This window comes from Lissotriton vulgaris, chromosome 5 (assembly GCF_964263255.1).
Source record: "Lissotriton vulgaris chromosome 5, aLisVul1.2, whole genome shotgun sequence".
NCBI classification, from domain to species: domain Eukaryota; kingdom Metazoa; phylum Chordata; class Amphibia; order Caudata; family Salamandridae; genus Lissotriton; species Lissotriton vulgaris.
Window position 1 is genome coordinate 1878777571 of NC_141693.1, and position 21427 is coordinate 1878798997.

At 44.9% G+C, this 21427-nt stretch overlaps 1 protein-coding gene across 2 annotated transcripts in view; it reads left to right on the forward strand.

Annotated features, from left to right (window-relative positions):
* Positions 1-13775, forward strand: part of SH3BP5L (SH3 binding domain protein 5 like) — a 74814-nt gene extending 61039 nt beyond the window's left edge. For both annotated transcript variants that reach the window (XM_086924384.1, XM_086924385.1), the window contains exon 7: positions 11715-13775. In XM_086924384.1, the coding sequence (XP_086780510.1) occupies positions 11715-12113 (399 nt within the window). In that variant the 3' untranslated portion in view covers positions 12114-13775. The remainder of the gene's footprint in view (positions 1-11714) is intronic.
* The last annotated feature ends 7652 nt before the right edge of the window (positions 13776-21427 follow it).

Here is a 21427-nt window from a genome sequence, read left to right on the forward strand (position 1 = left end):
GTCAGCTAGACCCGGACTAAAAAGTTTACATTGGTTACCAGTAAGGCAGAGAGTGGCATTTAAGGCGCTCTGTATCGCCCATCGGGCCTTCTGGAAGACAGGCCCAGCAATCAATGACAAGCTAGTCATTCCGTATCACCCAAACAGAAACCTTCGCTCCACGGAGGCTTTCCTGACGGTGGTACCCAGAGTAAGGAGAGCTAGGGCCGGAGGCAGGATGTTCTCCCTGAACACCTCGAAGTTGTGGAATGCACTTCCTCTACAACTCCGGTCCAACTCGAACCTGCTCTCATTCCGCAAACAGCTGAAAACCCTACTGTTTGCCAAACCCACCGAGTTCTAATCTCTTCTTACCGCCCATCTCTGTCTACTTACTCAGCGCTTGGACGCCCTTGGGCAGCAATCGCGCTTAACAAATCCATATACAATACAAAGCTCTGGGAGCAGTTTTCAAATCTAATTAAGGTCAATCCCTGGCAGGGAAGTCTGATGGCAGATTAACTCTGGCAGGAAAAATTAAACTTCATAAAATGTACTTTTCCTAAATTGTAAAAATGTAACTTCACCATTCATTTTTTTAAATAAATCTTAAAAATAGAAGTTGAACCATATCTTTAGCTTGTCCCAAGCCTGAGATAGCAAAATTAATACATTAAGCTGCACTCTAGTTTTCCTCATGAGATAGCCAGAACCTTCCATGGTGAAAATAGCTTTTGGGCCTTATCCTAATTGCAGTGGCATGCCATCATCCAATATCTGCCTATCCTATTTTTAAATACTAGGCACCCTATGCGGTGACTTATTAGTATTTAATAGGAGTGTCTTTTCCATGTCAAAAGGGTTAGTTTGGCAGGTCGGACTGTAGGCTTAAACAGCAGCAATCCGTTTTTTTCTTGTCACGCTAATAGATGGCATAATAAGTGCTTCTGGCAACAAGTGACATTTAACTTTCCATGCTATGGGTGCAGTTTCTACACTGTATACTATGGCATTACATGGGAATTAAATGTGCCTATCTGGAGTTAGGCAATGCGACATGTTTTAGGGGTTAGATCACATACACTGGGCTTTAGAGGGCAGTGCCCCAGTGCCCAGAACCTAAAACCCATCAGTAGAAATCAGCTAAAATGGTGGTGACTTTACAGAAAAGGGGTATTTTCTCAAACATCTCTCCTTTTGGGGGTAGGATACCTGTTTGCCTCTCTCTTTGAGAAGAAATCTTATCAGGGAAGGGGATTCCTGCAGTGGGCCAACATGGCTATTGCCTCAAACTACACATACTCCATTTCAGCATCCCACCCAGTCCATACGCTCTCAATAAAGAATACCTCTCTGTATTTCTTAAAGAAGTACACCATAGAGAGGGTGCCCCCCACAGTATGAAGGGAGAGGTGTTTACTCTCTCTACTTTCTCATTCACAAAAAGGATGGCTCCAAGTTCTCCTCGACCTCAGGCCTCTCAAATGTTACATCTTATCAGATCATTTTCACATGACAAATTATACAGAACGTCGCCTCCCTCCACAGGGTGATTTTATGATGGGGCTCTATCTCAAGAACTCCTATTTCTACATACCTATCCACCCTGCTCAGTGACTGTACCTTTGCTTTGTGTCAAGCGGACAATTCAAGCTACTTCCTTTCAGTGTCACCACAGTCCCAAGGGTGTTTATGAAGTGTCTAGCAGTGGTGGCTGCGCTTTTGTGACGGGAGGCCATCCACGTCTTTCCCTACTTCGGTAATGTGGTCACTGAGTGAACCTTGAGAAACACAGGGAATATGCATTAAAAGGGAGTCAGATGTGGAACCTTCTCTGGTTCCGAAAAAGGAGCCCTCCTTTGGTAACGTTCATCTCTGAGATTATACACCCACTTATGGAAATGTGGATTTAGGTGTTAAATGACTGGCAAATTGCTGCTTACCTGTTCTATTTACCCAGATCTAATTCAACTCGAGAATTATTCTTGCCCCAGTATTGGAACTTTCATAGATTCCCATGCTTTGTATCATTCCCCGTCGTCGGAATGGGAGCCTCGGTAAATAGAAAATACCATAGTAGTAAGCACAAAGTGACAAAATAGGCCTAGTCCTCATCTCATTTTGTAGCTTATCCACCTCTTTTTGTAAAAGAGACCAAACTTTTGCAGTAGCCAATCAGAGCAGCCTCACCCCATAGAACCTTCCTGAGAGAAGCTCAGAGCCTCAGATTTTCTACCGCACGTTGTGCAAGGGAGTCTCCATTGAGCTCTACTCAGTTTCTTCAATTTCTAAACTACTTTTTTCAACAACTTGGATTTCTTTCAGTCATGTCTGACAAGGAGAAAAAAGCCCTTTTTAGAGCCTGTGCTACTTGCTCCAAGAAGAGGTTGTTTGTCGAAGACAAACATATGGACTGTATATACTGCCTGTATCCGGACCATAAACCTACAAGCTGCCAGATTTACAGGACCTTCTCAGCGAAGACCTTGAGGGACAGGGAAGGACGTCTCTTCACATGGCTTCAGAAGATGAAGGACCGTAAGGACATTGTGTCTTCAGACAGTGAGGGCTCCTCGTCGATGGTGTCATCTAAGAAGTCTCAGAAGAGGGGTAGGTCCCCCCTTCTACTTCAGGCGAGTCCCTTCACAAGGCCTTACCAGGGACCTCTGATAGGTCTGACAGGCCTGCTTACCTAAAATCTCCTCACCACGGTGAAAAGGAGAGGCAGGGTAAGCCTGAGGAGTCGCAACCCTCAAAAAAGATGAAAAAGGTTACAACTATCTCTTCACCTCCCTCTGAGAAGGATAGAGGGGTCAAGAAGCCTTCGACTTCAGTAGAGGAGGTCATTTCAGACAAGAAACAGCGGTTGTCGACGGTGAAAAACACAGGTACGTCGACGACGGCTCTAAAAAAGGATATCTCTGTGAAAGTTGTCGACGACGGCTGTGTCGACGCGCCTGCACCGTCGACGGTATTCAAGGCACCTGATACCTGTTCGTCGTCGACGAAGATCACCATCTCCACGTCGACGACGATGACAGCAAAGATGGCTTCGACGGCGATGACGACGACCGTGTCGACGACTCCTGTTTCCATGCTGCTGACGCCGAGTTCGTTGACGATCCCGTCGACGCTCCTTCCATCGTCTACGATGAGTTTCTGCACGTCGATGACGCAATCCTCGACGACGAGAGCAGTATCTTCGTCGGCGCTTCCGTCGTCGACGCAGTCCCTTAAAGACTTACTGTCGACGACGACGACCTCGTCTACGATGTCGTCAACGACGGAATCATCTGAAAAACCTGTTTTTTCGCGCAGAAGGAAGCAGATAACACCAGAGATGACGTCTCCGCGACAGGTTCAAAAACTTCCACCTAATCTTCTGTTGGATGACGACTCTGATGAAGAGACTTTTAGTGAGTTTGGACAAGCGTATAGCCCATCTGACCTACAAGTTAAGGTTCAGGATGTTAAATCTGAGGAAGGAGAGATGGAACACCAACACTATGTTCCTGATCATTACTATGGGGAAGAGGACACTACTACCAGGCAAATGCCTTTGCAGAAGCCTTCACGTCAGGTGCAAGAAGGGATGGTGGCGATGCCATCCAGTTTGATTACGGATCTACAACTTATGTTGCAGGACTACCGGAAGCGTTTCCCTACTCCCCAAGAAACTCAACGAGTGCGTCCTCCGACTCAATCGTTACAGCCTATGGCAGAACACTCTTTGCCTCCAAAAGAGTGTACCACTGCGCCTGAAGAGCGCCCACAAGAAGTGGTGCAGGTGCATGATACAGATGATGATACTGCCTCTTCTGATGCGGACCAACAAGTGGATCCTGACCAAGATCAACAAGTGGATTGGAATCCAAATGACCCACGGGATCCAGACGTCGCTGATCCAGATAACGCTACCTCACCTCCAGCGGACGTTGGACGTTTTCACAACCTGATGGAACGGGCTTCCAAAAGATTTGGTCTCCCAGTGACCACGGTTCAGTCCGAATGTTTCTTATATGATTTTAAGGAACCATTCAGGAAATCGGTACATTCCATACCAATCATTGAGCATGTCTGGTCTGAGGGCCTGAAGGCTATGCATAACCCGGCCACAGTCCTCCCGGTGCTACCAAGACTAGAGAAAAAGTACAAAGCACCAGATGGCAGTCCGGCAAGTCTGCTTGGTCAACCAAAACCGGACTTGGTCATTTCTCAGGCCGCCCAGAGCAATTCTAAAAATCCATCCACACCGCTGACTACACCACCAGATAAGGAGGGCAGGCGCCTGGACAATGTGGGTAAAAGATTCTCAGCAATGGCCAGTCTTCTTGTTAGGGTAGCTAATGCTTTAGCAATTCTGGGACGTTACGATCGCCAGATGTGGTGCGACCTTGCTCCATTTATGGAGGAATTGCAGGATTCCTCTAAAGAAGAAGTGAAGAAGATTTTGCTGGAGGGGGAGCGGGCCTCTTCGGAGGTCATTGATTGTGCTATGGATATAGCAACCACAGCATTTCGAGCGCTAGCCGGTTCGGCTGTTCTGCGACGCCAAGGATGGTTAAGGGCCACATGGTTCAGACAGGAAGTGCAGAATAAAATCTTGGATCTGCCATACGACGGAGAAATGCTGTTTGGCAAACACGTTGATGACGCCCTACAGGGCATAAAGAAGGACACCGATACAGCCAAGTCCTTAGGAACATTGCAATATCGCAAGGTACCCTTCAGGGGAGCAAGGGGTAGAGGATTCTCCACTTATAGAGGAGGCAATCAGAATCGCTACTCTTCCGGCTCACAATCTAGCCAGACATATAAACCTCAGTACACTCAGAGGGGTTCTTTCTCTCGCCAACAGCCCAGAGGACGACAAGAGCAGCAAAGGAGAGACAACACCAGGAAACAATAACGGCCAGGTGGCTCTTTCCACTGTTACTGTTCCCTCATTAACACCAGTGGGGGGCAGGATTGCCCCTTGCCTCAACAACTGGATGGTCATTACATCGGATCAGTGGGTCTTACAGATCGTCAAAGAAGGACACACGTTGGAGTTTCAATACCTTCCTCCAACAAGAGCGCCAGACGCCTTTCCTCCCAAACATCTCAAACTCCTTCATCTCGAAGCCCACCAACTCTTCACCAAGGGGGCGGTAGAGCCTGTACCCCTTTCTCAGAAGGGGAAAGGGTTCTATTCCAGGTTCTTCCTGGTTCGGAAGACAAAGGACAAGTGGCGTCCAATTTTAGATCTACGGCAGCTCAACACTTATCTCGTCAAGTTGTCCTTCAGGATGGTCACTCTTCAGGACATCCTCCGCCTTCTCAATCCAGGGGACTACATGGCGACCCTAGATTTGGAAGACGCTTACTTCCACGTTCCTATTCATCCAGCTCACAGGCAATATCTTCGATTTACAGTGGGCAAGAGCCACTTTCAATTCAAAGTACTGCCGTTTGGTCTCCGGTCCGCTCCGCGGATCTTTACAAAGATTCCTGCTCCAGTAGCAGCCTTTCTCAGAAGACGGGCTATACAGGTCTTTCCATATCTGGACGATTGGCTGCTGAAGGCTCCGTCTGCCCAGGAGGCGTCCAGGGCAGTCACGTCCTGCAGAGAACTGTTCGAGCAATTAGGTCTTCGGCTCAACAAAGAAAAATCAGTTCTATGCCCCTCCAGGACAGCGAGGTTCCTAGGGGCCATCCTGGACACAGAGTGTTGCCTAGCCTTTCCATCGGAGGAACGCCAAAGCAAGCTGATTTGTTCAGCCCGCCTTCTTCAAACTCGAAAGTCACTGACAGTTCGCAAGTACAAATCGCTTCTCGGATCGATTTCATCCTGCATACCATTGGTTCCACACTGCAGGCTCAGAATGCGTCCACTGCAAGAACAGTTGGACAAGCAATGGCGTCAGGTCACAGGCTCCTTCGACGACAGGATTGTCGTTACCCCGGAAATGAGAAAGGCAAGCGGCTGGTGGTTGCTGAAAGACAATCTTTCCAGGGGTTTATCGTTCCAACTTCCACCATCTCCCATAGTTTTGACAACAGATGCTTCCATGGAGGGATGGGGAGCGGTCCTCCAGGAGCTGAAGGTCAGTGGCCATTGGAGTCCAGTCCAAGTCAAGTTCCACATCAACCTCCTGGAACTTCTCGCTGTCCGTCTGGCTCTACAAGCTTTTCTTCCGAGGATCCGCGACCGTGCAGTGCTGGTTCGTACAGACAACACCACAGCCATGCACTACATAAACAAGCAAGGCGGAATGAGATCCTCCACCCTCTCGAGGGAAGCCCAGACACTTTGGAATTGGGTAATCCAGAACCATATCACCCTTTCAGCGGAACATCTAGCGGGGACACTCAATGTCAGGGCGGACGCTTTGAGTCGCCAAAGGACTGTCTCACGCGAGTGGGAACTGGACCAGACCGTTCTGGAGGAGCTCTTTGCACGATGGGGGACACCATCCATCGACCTGTTTGCAACTTCCCAGAACGCCAAATGCCAGTCCTTCGCAAGCAGGGTTCACCATCGGGAATCCTTGGGGAATGCGCTTTTGATTGCTTGGTCCGGCGCCTTTGTTTACGCCTTTCCTCCCATTCCGCTGATCCCGAGGTTGATCAGCAAGCTCAAGGTGGAACCGTGCAGGATGATTCTGATCGCTCCATCATGGCCCAGACAGTTTTGGTACTCAGAACTTCTCCTCCTCTCCCAGGGCCAGCCAGTTCTCCTGCATCCTGTTCCAACACTGTTGACAATGGCTCACGGACAGGTTCTACATCCGGACTTGAAGTCTCTGCGATTGACAGCGTGGCTCCTGAGTTCCGAGAGTTCCAAGGTTTAAATCTCTCAGGGGAATGTAGGGACATTTTGGCCCAGGCCCGTGCGCCTAGTACCAACAAAACCTATCGGGCTAAGTGGAAGAGATTCTGTGTTTGGTGTCGGAAGGAAGGTTTACATCCATATACTTCTGCACCGCACCAACTCTTGCCTTACATCCTTTCTCTGGCAAAATCTGGATTGGCTCCGTCTTCTGTAAAGGTACATCTAGCGGCCATTTCTAGATTCAGACGTTCATCTTCAGGTCCTTCCCTGTGGTCAGCAAGGATTATCAAACAATTCCTGAAGGGTTTATTCAGGGTCTTTCCTCCAGTCCGGCCTCCACCACCAGCCTGGCATTTGAATTTAGTCTGGTCATGTCTCATGAAAGCCCCTTTTGAGCCTATTCATAAGACTGACCTTAAGTTTCTCTCGTGGAAACTGTCTCTTCTCTTGGCCCTGACATCGGCTAGAAGAGTAAGTGAACTCCAGGCTTTCACAATTGAGGAACCTTTTTTACAATTCAAGAATAATGTTCTCATCCTAAGAACAAATCCTAAATTTATCCCGAAGGTGCCCTCAGAATTCCACCTAAATGAGCCAGTGGTCTTAAAACCGTTCTTTCCACAACCTTCCACACCCACGGAAAGAACTTTGCACTCTTTGGACATTCACAGATGCCTGAAATTCTACCTGGAGCGGACAAAACAGTTCAGAAAATCTTCACAGCTTTTTGTTTCATTCAGTGCTCCTCGCAAGGGGTGTCCAGATTCTAAAGCTTGTATTTCCCGCTGGATTTCCAGTGCTATACATTTTTGCCTCCAGGCAGCTGGAAAACCACTGCAGCGAGCAGTTCGTGCTCACTCTACAAGATCAATGGCTTCATCGACGGCTCTATTCGCAGGTGTCCCAATCAAGGACATTTGTAGAGCAGCGACGTGGAGCAGTGTCCACACCTTCACTCGCCACTACTGCTTGGATTCTTCTGTGAAAGAGGATGCGGCAGTGGGCCAGGCGGTTTTGAGGAACCTTTACCAATAAGTCGGTGAGCTTTCCTTTCTATCCCGCCTTCCTGTTTGCATATTTTGTATTACTGGTTATTGTCATGCTTTATGATTCTAATGTGCATCTAGTTTTCTTATCAGAAATATGTGTGACATTTTCAGGTACACAAATTACAAAATATGCTTTTTCTATTTACTGCTGGTTACTCTGATACAAAGCATGGGAATCTATGAAAGTTCCAATACTGGGGCAAGAAAACAAGTTACTTACCTGTAACTTTGGTTCCCCAGTATTGGTAACTTTCATAGATTCCCATGCGCCCACCCGCCTCCCCTGGGAAAGCTCAGTCTTATTGTCTTGTGGGATAGCTGTTCACAACGGCTACGAAAATCTGAGGCTCTGAGCTTCTCTCAGGAAGGTTCTATGGGGTGAGGCTGCTCTGATTGGCTACTGCAAAAGTTTGGTCTCTTTTACAAAAAGAGGTGGATAAGCTACAAAATGAGATGAGGCCTAGGCCTATTTTTTCACTTTGTGCTTACTCCTATGGTATTTTCTATTTACCGAGGCTCCCATTCCGACGACGGGGAATGATACAAAGCATGGGAATCTATGAAAGTTACCAATACTGGGGAACCAAAGTTACAGGTAAGTAACTTGTTTTCTTGGCCTGAGGAGAGATCCCTTTGCAAAGTTAAGGAGGGAAACTTCAGGATGCTGGGAGATATGTTCCACTCGGGGGTTATAGAGTCTTTCAAGTCCTGCAAATGGGAATACTGTTTAAAGGAAACTGATAGGGTGCAATATCTTCAATTACACAATTGGCCACTGCACTCGACTAATAGAGAATGAGTAGTGCAGGACCTACCCCCTTTCAAAAACCTTTCACTTCCTAGGGTTCAACCAAGGGACTAATCATGAAGACATACACAGCATTGAAACATAATCTCCCAGTCAAATGGGACCTTTATGTCCACATCATGCAAAAAATGTGCCATACATTCTGGAAAACTGTACTGAAACCCCTGCGAAGTGCCCAGAATAGGGAAATGTGATACGCTGCGGATATACAGTTTTAGATTCCTAAGTGAAATACAAACTCCAGTACCCCACTACTGACTGCAAATGCTCAAGGTGCTGTAGCATGCCAGGAGATGAGATGCATGTATTATAAACTTTCCCAAAGTGGCATATTTTCTGGAAAGCTGTTTTAAACCACATAAATTCCATCCACGCCTTGGGTTCTTATCCTAGGACTACACCCAGGACCCCTTACTGCCATATTAACGCATGATTGGGTGGTAGTGTTTTACATGCCAGTAGATGCAAAAAGAGTTGATCACGTTATGATGGAAGAAGACACCTTCCCCCAACGATTAATGACTGGCTGAGCTGTACATGAACTATAATGGCCATATAAATGTTTACCTATGACATAAAGAACAAGAAGGTTAAATTTAGATTTGTATGGAAACCTTTAGTGGACAATTTGAGCAGCTGATTCTCAAGCCTAATGTGTCCAAAGACTAACCCAAGGTGAGCGAATCCTATGACCCAGCATATCATCTAGAGCTTCACTCTCGCATAAAAACGTTTCGGAGGCATGAGAAAGTGCTTATACATTCTGTACCCCAAGCATCCACGATGCAATGGTATTTAAATCCTTGTTCTGTTAGTCCTTTATCAGCTGTACATGAGCATGAACTGGGCTTTCGAGAAGGGGATTGGGGGGGGGGGGGGGGTGGGGGACGACATACAGGATTACTTGATTCTCTTAGTTATATAGGTATGGATCTGAGATATCAGAGACGGGTTTGCAGGTAGCGATGCCACTGGATGAGGTGAAAATGCTAGTCAGGTACATTGTTTCTCGAGATGTGATGGAGCCTCCAGTATTTTCAAAGAATCCAAATCAGTTGTTTAATCATTCTTGGAGGTTGCTTCTCTTCCTGCGTGCTTCCTCAGGAATGACGTTCAGAATAATCTGTGAGAAGAGTGCAGAGGGCAAGGCTGGTCGTTGCCGTCAGAGCCTCAGTGTTGAGGTTGGAGACTAGCAAGAGGTCCTGTCTTGACGAGTTAGTATGTAGAGGTTCTGTGAGTGTTGTCTACCATCTGAGTAGTCCTTCAACAAGTTTGCAACCCTTGTAGTCAAGCTTGTCATTGCTGTGGTTGTCCTCAGTCAATGAAGCAGAAGCTCGTAGACCCGAACTTTCAGAGCCATGATGCTGATCATCTCTACTTGGTCAAAGTGAAGGCAATAAATGCTGTATTCATGTTGATATTATTATAGGGATTCCGATTTTTTTTTTGTCGTAGCACAAGTAAGTTAGCTGTTGCCAGCAAGCTAAAACCTTTGCTAGCAAACATCCCTCAACAGCTTTTCAGATGCATGTAAAATGCAGCTTTTGATTAGAATGGTGGTTATCGATATGTTATGGATTTGTCACCCACTCACTATCTCAATGGAAGAACAGCCCAAACGATGTGGTTTGTCTAGTAGTCCTGCTCTGCAGGATGGCAGTCTTTTAGCATGAGAAGCTGTGAACATCCAGGGTGCAATATGCCGAGAGCTCCACAGCGAGTAGAGGATAAAAGATGGACATGGAGACATTGGAAGGTTCTTTCGATGTCTAGGTCTGTGGTGAGTAGAGGATGGAAGATGCACATGAAGGCATTGAAAGGAGTCTGATATACACGAAGAGGCATTAAGAATAGTAAGCAATACCCGTCGGTCCTTTAGATGTCTAGGTCTATGGTGAGTAAGAGCATGGGACATGCACACTGAGCAGAATCGATGCGTGTGAACTATACAAAGAGGTGTTAGGATTATATCTGTCGGCCTCTTGTGGGGTATACTGACAGAAATGAAAACTGTGCAGGAGTCGCTAGGAGGAATGAGAGGGGTAGATACATGGCAGGTAAGCATGAGCCTTGAGGAGGTTCTGCTTCATGCCCCCACAGTGGCTCATTGCAGTGGGATATAGGGCTGTTTTGAGTGCATCCTAAAACTGTTGGTAGAATGGTTAAGTCCATGTTAAAAGCAATCTATTGGAGAGATAAAGATGAAGTGTTTCACCGGTTAGGGAATGTGGACCCCCTTACTGCAGCCTTCTTGGATTTCAAAGTTTCCCATTTTTTGGAAGAGTATATGGAGGACATTGAGCCTCTGGCTGCTAGAACATTATACATCAAATTTTGGTTTTGGACCCGGTCTCTTCACCCTTTTACAGTGAGATGGCCGCGCTCCCTTATTGAGCAGGAGATGAGATGTCCCTTTTATGTTGGCACCAAGGAAACTGTAGGCATGTTTAGTTTTTTTGCCCCAGTACTATTTCTATAGGAGGGCTTGGATTGTTCAGCTTTGCTGTAATCTGGGGGTTAGGGACCACAATTCTGCCTTCAGAATGTTAAGATTCAATACAGCTCGTCCAATAGTCTTTGCAGTCTCCTGGTTTCTCTTACCTATGTGAAGGTGTAGACTTAAGTGGGCTACCGTTCCATCTCTAGGGCAGGCTGTGTGATCTGTTTTACAATCTGCCATTACTGCTAATGTAATATTACTATGACTTCTCAATGGAATTGTTTGATTTTAGTTTATTTTAAAAAAAATTACTGTCCAGCATGAATGATAGTTGGTTATTTTTTAGATTTATATTATTATTTAGAATGTTTTAGCAGTTTTACAATATGTGTTTTTATGGCTATGAGCCGAAATGAAGTTAAATAAAGAAAGTTATAAGGCAGTCTGCCAGAACCTACTGACTTGATGCTATGTTAAATCATATTGATGCATTATTGTCTCTATTGTATTGTTTTGTTGAGTATTATTTGAGCCTGGAAGCTTCTTCGTGGTTACAGATTTTCATCCCCAGATCTCACACAGTCTTGTACTCATAAAACATCTTTTTCTTTCCCCATCTTGTAGGAGCACAAGGCAAGGGTGACCGAGCTGGAGCAGAAGGTCTTGCAGGCTAAGACCAAGTACTCTGTAGCACTTCGGAACCTGGAGCAGATTAGCGAGCAGATCCACGCTCGGCGCCTGCAGCGACTCATCTCGCGGCGGGCCTCTCCAGTGGGGGCTGAGGCCATCTACCCCACAGAGGCTGGTCAGCTGGGGGCCGAATGTCCCTGCTCAGACACTTCCTCTGTGCTGAGCCTGCTCACTATTGCCTCAGACCTCCAGAAGTTCGACTCCGTGGAGCATCTGGCGGGGATGTCAGATGCAACCAGTCTGAACAGTGAGGAGACGGATTCTCAGCTTTCAGGCTATCAGAGCCACCATGGACAGAATCATTTTAAACATCACCGCAGTGTTAGCCTGTGAGGTGGGCACGGTCTGTGACAGGAGACTCCGTAGAGGAGCTCCAGAGCCGTGCAAGCCTGTAAGGTGGTAAATGGGAGCCTGTGAGAGGGACCCCACAGTACTGACACATTTTTATGGGTCTGCCATTGTAATGTGAGCTTTTGTGGTGGTGGCAGTACATAGTTCAAGACCTAAGAGACAGGCCATGGCAGTGTGAGCTTGAGACTTATTGTTACAGTGATCAGTCAGTCAATCTCGCTAAACAGCAGCGATTCTCTGAGGACCTCCTCGACTGGTGAAAGACTAAAGCAGAGGCTGGTTCTGCAGGGGTGACGGGTCATGCACAAAGACTGGAGACCGAAGGGGTGTCCAGAAATGTGAAGTGACTGCGGTTGTGCTTAACATCTGCGAGCAAGAAGAGAAAGACACCACAGACAATGTGGGAAAGACAACACTACAGAAAGCACAAAGATACTGACAGCCTGAGCAGTGGATTGACATCCTGATCCCAGGGGAACTCTAGGGGGTGGGGGAGGAATGCTTGTAATCCACTCTCCTCCTTATACCCCCTGTTCTTCTGCCTTTCTGTTTCAACACTTCTTACCTACCAGTCACCCCTTATCTCCTTTAGATCCTAACAGCCATCCTTTCTTAATTGCTTCTTCTGTCCCTTCACACAGCTCCCAACACCAATGATTTTGCCCTGCCTGTCCCCGCCTCCTATATTTGTCTCCTTTTCACCCCTCCTTTCTCTTCCTTATTCCCTCTCGCTCTTTTGGCTCCTTTCTCTGTGAACCTTTGTGCACATTATTTCTCAGTATCAAACAAGTGTTCTCGAATCTTAACGCTGCCGTGAGCACCATGTTGGACCTTCTGGCTGGATTCCCTAACCGCCGAAGGCCTGCATTACTCTGGTGCTTCCCATATGTCATCACAAAGACCAATATTGTTTCTATCATGGTGTTATCAACTGTAACCCAACTTGTAGGTCACTAACAGAGGGGTGGAATCATGCTGCCCTGTGCACTTTCAAGGGCAAATCCCTTCTATAAGGATGTTACATTGGGGCACTTTTCCCTGCCGTGACTCAACTCCTGTGTGCCCCTATTTACTCCCTCAGACCCCCAGCAATGCTAAATGGGGGATCTTTTTCTGCACGGTACAAACAAAACTCCCCTACTGCTCAACTTTGACAGTTTTATCTCTTTTTTTCTGTAGGTGTTATTTAGAGATTTAGCTATTATTTATTTTATATTTTTTTATATACACATGTCATGCATCAAATCCTCTCCTGTGCCTTCCCAAATGCCCAGATGAAGTCATACACATAGCCTGTTGTTTGTTGGTGAGGAATCTGAATGTAACTTTTGGACTTCAGCAACCAGTTGACATGATTTCTCATCCTTTACAAATCCGTACTTCAATCCATACTTCAACTCCAACAATAAAGGAAACTGACTAATAAAGATAGGCAAACTGGGGCCTATCTGTCGATATCTGGTTTACGTGGTCTGTGCTCCCTGTCGCAAGTCTATGGGAGACCTGGGAGTTCTTCTGAATGGCTTTACAGTCTGGTCCTGGCTGTAATGAAACCATCCTTGGGTTGAGGCAGCAAAGGACCTGGTGGTTATCTGACATTATGCCCTACTGACCCAGATCTGGAATAAATTTTGTTCTGACCTTGTGGTTTCTGCATAGCATATTTTTCCTATATCCGATTCTTTTTCTAACCTGCTTTTTATTTCAGAATTTATAAAAGCAAAACAAAATTGGGAGCAGGAGAGAAGAACTCGTGCAGCAAGGATTCTACGTATTCCCTGTTACCTCAATACCACTGCTGCAGAATCATAATATTTGTCACAGTCTGAGTTTCTCTTGCAAAGGATCCTCACCAGATACATAACATTAGAATAATAGGATATTGCCATGACGGATAATGGAAATAGGATGGAAATAGATATAAATGTGTCCATCAGGATATCTTCAGTAATATCCATAGGCTGAATATCTCTGCCCACATGTGGGTACACTTTTGTAGCTGAGGAAAGTATGCGATAAAGGGTTTATATTAAAAAATGGAGAATCAAAATGAGCTTTGAAAGACACTTAACAGCATTGCTGCACATTTTTGTTTTTGCTCCTATTAAAAGATCAAAACAATGAAAGGAAACTTGAGGGCGAGTCTCTGACAACACATGCTGTCTGGTTTGAAAAGGCCTATTGAGGGCTTATCAACAACTTACAGCAGATTTACAGCCGACCCTTGCTTACCATTGGTTGGCCCTATTGTCACTCCATTTGTTTCCTTATTATTTGATGGCTATCCGTCTTGAGTTTGACCCTTCCCTGGTGCATTGGCGATTTATATCGTCTAGCTTGACTAACATATCCTTCCACTGCTCATTTTTAGGGAACTACTTTTTTAGGTCTCGTAGCGAAAACAGCGCGTCAGCGCTGTGTCTCCGCTAGAGATCTTTTGTTAGCGAGTGTGCTTCCCAGGAGACAGTTTCGGCCGCGCGCATCCTTGGAGTGGATTTGAAACGGGAACGCGCGCTGTGGCCAGGCGCTGTCTCCTGGGAAGCGCAAGCACCACACACGCATGCGCATACACACACACAAGCGCCCATGCACGCACATACATACATACAGAGACACCCCCACTGACACATACACACACGCGCACACACACACACACAAGTGCACCGAGGCCCCCCTCCCACTCCTCCGCCGTCACCGTCGCATACACACACGAGCATACACGCGCGCACACACACACACACAAGTGCACCAAGTCCCCCCAGCCTTTTGAAACTTACCTGGGCAATGTCGGGGACTCTTCTCTCAGCACGCGGCGCCCAACCTCCTGCTAGCGCGGCCCCGGGTCTCCACAACGCTCACAGGAGCCCCGGGCCGCGAGACGCATCGACTCCGCCTGCCTCCTCTTCCGGTCTGGACGTGGCCCCGCCCCCGTCACAGGCGACCGTGCCTGACTTCCGGGGCGGCCGCGGCGGACTTCCGGGGGCATTTAGGATGCTGCTGCTGATTTCTCTGTCCTCCGTGTATTCCGTCCGTGGATTCTTTCCGTCTTCTGTTTTTCTTGTTTACGTGTCCTGTCGTTTCCGTGTGCCGACATAGCTTTAAACCTTCCGACATGTTTGATTGCGGCTGCACTTTCTGGTGTAAATATTTTCACTTTTAATGAAAATCATACTCTGCACATTTCTAAAGGAAACGGTGTCACTTTACTGTTCTGATTGGGAGTCCATATTGTTTTAGATCTACAGAACAACCCGTACCTCATTGTGCCCCGTACCCACATCTGAAGAGTCGCTGCTGCTTTGTTTTCTGTGACTCAGTGCCTCAGCATTTATAGTCTTCGCCCTTTCCTTTTGCAATTAATTGTTTTTTCAGGTGCTATTGTGTATTGAACCACATTGAGACTACAAGTCCCAGAATGCACTATTTAGTAAGTAGAATCCTAGGGCAGAAACATGCAGTAGCCCTCGCTTTTGACATATATTAAACAAGCTTTGGCAATGCAAATAGGTCTCACCAATGTCTATTACAATGGCTTGTTTTTTTGTTTTGTTGGCTTTCATCACTATTGGGTTTGTCCCGCCCCTGCAGCATGGCTTTTTTATCTTCATATTCAGTTGATGACTTGTATCCTTCCATGGCTCACATCAGCAAACTATTTATTTTTCTTTGAGCACCTTGTAGGAGTGCACATGAGTGTGTCCTTCGCAAACGTCTGTGCGGCACAAGCTTATTCATCAAGCCACAATACCCCACGGCACCACGCTGCCCCCCTTCATAGCCCATTAACAATAAAGTGATCTTTTTACCAGTACTTTTGTGTGCACCCATTCTCACGCACACATACGCACATGTACACACAGACCCCCACACACACACACACACATGGGCACACACACATGCGTGTGCACACACATGCACGCGCACACACACACACACACACACACACACAGTTTCATGGTAGTGGTGCTCACTTTCACAGAGAAACCACCAAATCCATCAAAAATGGGCCATCGGAGTTCAATTAAAGTTATTGATCTCAAATATCCGATTTTGCCAATTTGATAAAATGGCTGAAAAGGCACTTCATTACTGATTGCCTTATTTAGCTCATGGCTGATGAATCATGCCTGCAAGGCTTAAAATGTATTTTCAAATGAACGAATGTTCATGCCTATTCACAGCACTGCGTACTTCACTTTCTACTCACAGAAACGCACACTTGCCCCCTCAAACAAAACACTCACACACCCTTAGTCTAATCTATGGCCACAGGCCAAGCCCACTTATATACGTAGCACCACTGCCATACACACACGGACACCATCACTGCCATGCACACACGGACACCACCACTGCCATACACACAGGGAAACCACCACTGCCATACACACAGGGAAACCACCACTGCCATGCATGCACGGACACCACCATTGCCATACACACACACGGACACCACCGTTGCCATGTACACACAGACACCACCCCTCCCATACACACACAGACACCACCCCTCCCATACACACACGGACACCACCACTGCCATGCACACACAGACACCACCACTGCCATGCACACACAGACACCACCACTGCCATGCACACACGGACACCAAAAAACAAAAATTATGCAAAGCATTGTCATTTACAATGCCAGTAACTCAAACTTAAATGCTGCGAGACCTATTGCATTGCAAATGCTTGTTCTTTTTGCTTAAGCGCTGCATGATAGTGCATGTGGTTTTCCAGCTCTCTATTGTATTCTTCCCTCCCCTAAATATCTGCCCCTATGCTCCGTGCTGCTGTCTTCCCCCATTTTGCAAGCTCTCGTGTGCTTCCTACACGAAGGTCACCCACACACTGTTGCTTTCTTTCTTATGTACCACCCCTCTACCCCCCGTAATCCGTGTTGTTTTCCTTCTTGTGCTCCAGTTTCCCTCCACACTTACCGTTGCTTCCTCCACCGCTATTCCTGGTCACCTGCTCCGTTTTTAAAAGCAAATTATATTTTATTATTGATTTATTTATTTATTCATGTGTTTTTCAAGGCTCCTCTGCCTTGAAAAACACAATTTTACACTACTTGTAGTTTATTTTTTTATGATCTACTGATCTATCTCTGATCAGTTAATAAAATAAAAATGGGGCCTGCCTCATTTTATAGGCACACCATGCGTTCTGTTGCATGTGCACTCGTCAGGCATGGATGTGCTCTTCTTATGAGATACAGCTGCTCCAGTCATGTTATCATGCCTCCCCACCCCCACCAAAAGACTAAACCTATTGGCTTTTCCAGTGATTGTTTCACGAGTATACAAACAAAAACTGCACTGTTGCTTTAAGGCCGCGAAGGAGGTATACAGCCCCCATAAGATGCACAGTGGCAGATGGTTTTTTGGACTGTTTTGCTGCTCTTTCAGAGTACCATCTGTGAACGTGATATTGGCCTTCATCTATTTATACACAGAAAATACTCTTTAAAAAAAAAAAGTTTAATGACACTAATTTTCTTTTTGACACCAACGAAGAGACACTTTTCGGGTTGGGCTGTGGGTGGGGCCATTAACTGGAGGCAGCAACCTCACAGAGCACAATTGTTTGTCATGACTGAATCAGGAACAGGAATTCTAGCGAATCATAAAGCTATAAACTTTGAATAGAGATGATTTCTGATTTAAGTCCTTTTAAGCACACCTCTGCTACAGTCTCAGTTTAATGTAGCTGGTCCTGCATCAACATAGGGCAGATACTCCATAGCGCCAAAGGTCGGAGACTTCCGGTATTGGCACTTCACCCAGAAGAGGAGGTCCTTGACCCTCGTAGAGTTGGGGAATGAATTCCACTACGAAAACTAGAGGTAGAAGTGGGCCGGGGGAATGAAGTTTCCAGGCTTTATTAATTTCCCATGCTTTTTATTAAAAGAACAACCATACCTAAACGTTTTTTTTGTTGCAGTTGTTTATAGCGGGAGACTCGACACACAGGTATGGAATTTCTTTACATGAGCACCAGTTGCATTACACATGGTCATATTCTTGTTTTTTTTTGTTTCCCTTCAGTTATGTTTTAGGTAGAGGGAGATAAATATTTTGCCCCAAATCACAGAATATTGAGTCAACGCCGAGACTCAAACCTGTTTCCCCAGCTCCACAACCAGCAGCTCTGGCCCTAACACCATATCCTCTCCCTGAAAGGAGAGAAGGGCTTCCCCTGCTGTGAAGTGAGAAAAAGGAGAGGTAGCTAAAGAAGAAGCAAGCCTCTCCAAGGTCCCTGCTCCTGAAAGAAATGTAAATGTGTGCATTAGTTAATCGGCAAACCTGGAGGCTGTGTCGAGAGTATAGTCTTTAACTGATAGAATATGGAATTTGTCCTTTTCATGGAAGCCTGTAAAAAGACTTGCACAAGGTACAGTCTGCGTATTACTAAAAACATAATTTTTGAAAGCACTGTAAACATATAAACAGCATTTTTGCAACAGCCTATTCATACTGTGTGTAATACATTTCTTTAAATTAAATAACTTCCATATTACAAGTGCTTTCTGCCACTGGCTTAGACCTATTACCACTGTAAATACACATTGCTGTTTTACCAGTGCACCTACCAGGTTTCAAATCAGTGACTGTCCAGTTATACCCACAGACATCTGAAGTGGTTGTTTTAATTGCAGAATTTCCTACCAGAAAAATGCTTTTCCCACAGATAAATGTAAGTTGTGTTTATTTTTCATTTAAGATTATTTTGTTCTTATTAGCCACATCTCTGACCACACACACTCATTGAACCCACCTTCATTGTACTCCGCATCACAGTTTCCATACTTGTCTTTATGCACTTTGATCACTGACTAAAACATCTACATTTGATCTGCTTATAACGGAATGCTTATGAAAACATTATTGGCTTTAAAAGTCTAGGAGCATCTGCCATGCCTTCATGATCCTTAAGACTTTTGAAATTAAAGCTAAATACCTACCCAGGCTCAATTCATAAGTGTTTCTATAAATATTTGCAAAGTCCAGTTCCATCACAGTAATTTTCCAGTATTTATAAATATTAGTAAAATGATGAACTTGTTTTTGCAAGCATTTTTAAATACACTCATGTGTGTACAGGAGAAGCCAAAAGACAAAAAAAAAGATTTAGTGTGAAACAATTACAAAGGGATTCGAAGGGAGGAAACAGATCAGAACTATTACTTCAGTGTGAAGTATTTTGAATTTGGCATTGTGACTCGTTCCAACCAAAGGCTTCAAAGACCGATTTGACATTCAATGTTTTTGTGAAAGAACCTTACGAAATATTTCAACAGGCCATGGCGGACTAGACAATTGAAACAAAGTTGAGGAAAACTTCTAATTGAGTCACATGCTAGTTACCTTTGAATCAGAACTACAATGAAAACACAGCCAGGGACCATCATTTTTACAGGGCTGCTTTAGGTAACAATATTAGTCGGAGGAGTGATCCACAAAAAAGTGGAAACATGTTTTGTAAGGAATCTTAATTTATTTTTATTTTTTGTATCAACTCCTTGTGGGGCATATATGGTGTGTTTCAGTAATTACACACATATTGCTTTGAACAGTAAAGGCTATCACTGTTTTTTTATTATAGCGTCTGAAGAAGTGAAATGCATAGAGGATTTTTTTTGTGCCGTAATTATTTTTTGAAAAAGTATAGTACAGCATAATGGACCCATTATAGTCTAGTGGCATCATATTCAGTGTAATATGAGGAAGAAAAAACTTGTATGTAGAAAAGGTAAGGAAGTAGGAGAAATAAGATGACAAAGGGCCAGATGTAGGTAGGCAAATACCGTTCGGTAACGCCCGAAATTTGGCAATTTCGGCCGTTACCGACCGGTATTTGGAAAATGAGATGTAGGTGGGCATTTTACTGATTCGGTAATTTACAGAATCAGTATTTTAAGGAATCGGTAAATTACCGATTCTTTAATATACCGAATCGCTAAATTACCGATTTTGCTATGTAGAGAGCACTCAAATAAGTGCTTTTCCCTTGTTAGGATTCGTTATTTACCACCAACTACAAGTTGGTGGTAAATAATGAAAACCTTGGAAAAAACATTTTTTTTTGCTTTTCTATCAGTGCCATGTTGCAGACATACATGCCTTTAGGGCATGTATGTATGCAACATGTGCACCCATACACAATTGAGCGGTGCAACAGGGTGTCAAAGTGACAACCTGCCACCCTTCAATATTTCCCCCTTTTACCGAATCGGTAAATACCGATTCGGTAATTGGCCCATAGGAATGAATGGCAATTACTGAATTGGTAATTACCGATTCGACTATTTTTTCAGTAAAAATACCTACATCCCATTTGCCTGTTCTTAAATACCGAATTGGTATGATTCGGTATTTAAGAATTGGTAATCTTGGATTACCTACATCGGGCCCGTAGTGTTAATAAAAGAAAAGTAGAATATTGGACATTATATGCTTAAGAATCTAACTTTGGCTAGTTATAATCATGGATTAAAGTTAGAGTAAGTTATAGGACGCTTAAATATAATTTAGAACTATTAAAATATATTGTGTCTGTAATATGAAGTACGATATAAATATATATGGGTAATGGGAGATCATGAAAGGTACTAAATAAATAAATTTATTAAGAAAAAAAGTAGATAAATGGACAAGTGCGTAAATAAATGGTTAAGTAAATGGGTGTTTTGAGAAAATAAGCATTTAAGTGGATGAGAAAATGGAAGAATGGATAGATAATGACATGAAAAAGAAAAAACAGGAGCGAGACCTCCTTACCCGGAAAAAGATGGTAGGAATGGGACCTGTGGAGAAAAGAGAATAGAGGGAAAGAACAGGCAAGTCAATAAGAGGGAAATATTTAAGGATCTCGGAGAAAAAGAGTCCATACTTTTTGAAATATTTCTTCTTGGTCTTGTAATTTATATATTAGTGATGCTGTCTGGATCATCGCAGTCATCTAGTCCTCTGTAAATGGAGGACTAGGTGATCGCCACAATCTTAAAATACACACGCAGTATGTTAGTGTTGGCGCTGAGGACGCATAATGTCATATGAACTCCCAAGATCAAGCAATAAGCTAGTGGAGGAAGTAAGAGGAATAGTTTCCTTTAATGTATCTCCTACTGGTGTCCAGAAATGTTGTATAGAGGGACACTAGCAGAGTATCCGGAGGAGGTCACAATTAACACCAGAACATCGCCACCATTTAGCGTGTGGTGATAATCCTACTCGTTGCAATTTTGATGGTGTCCAGTACCAGACATGTAGACCAGGGCTTCCAAAA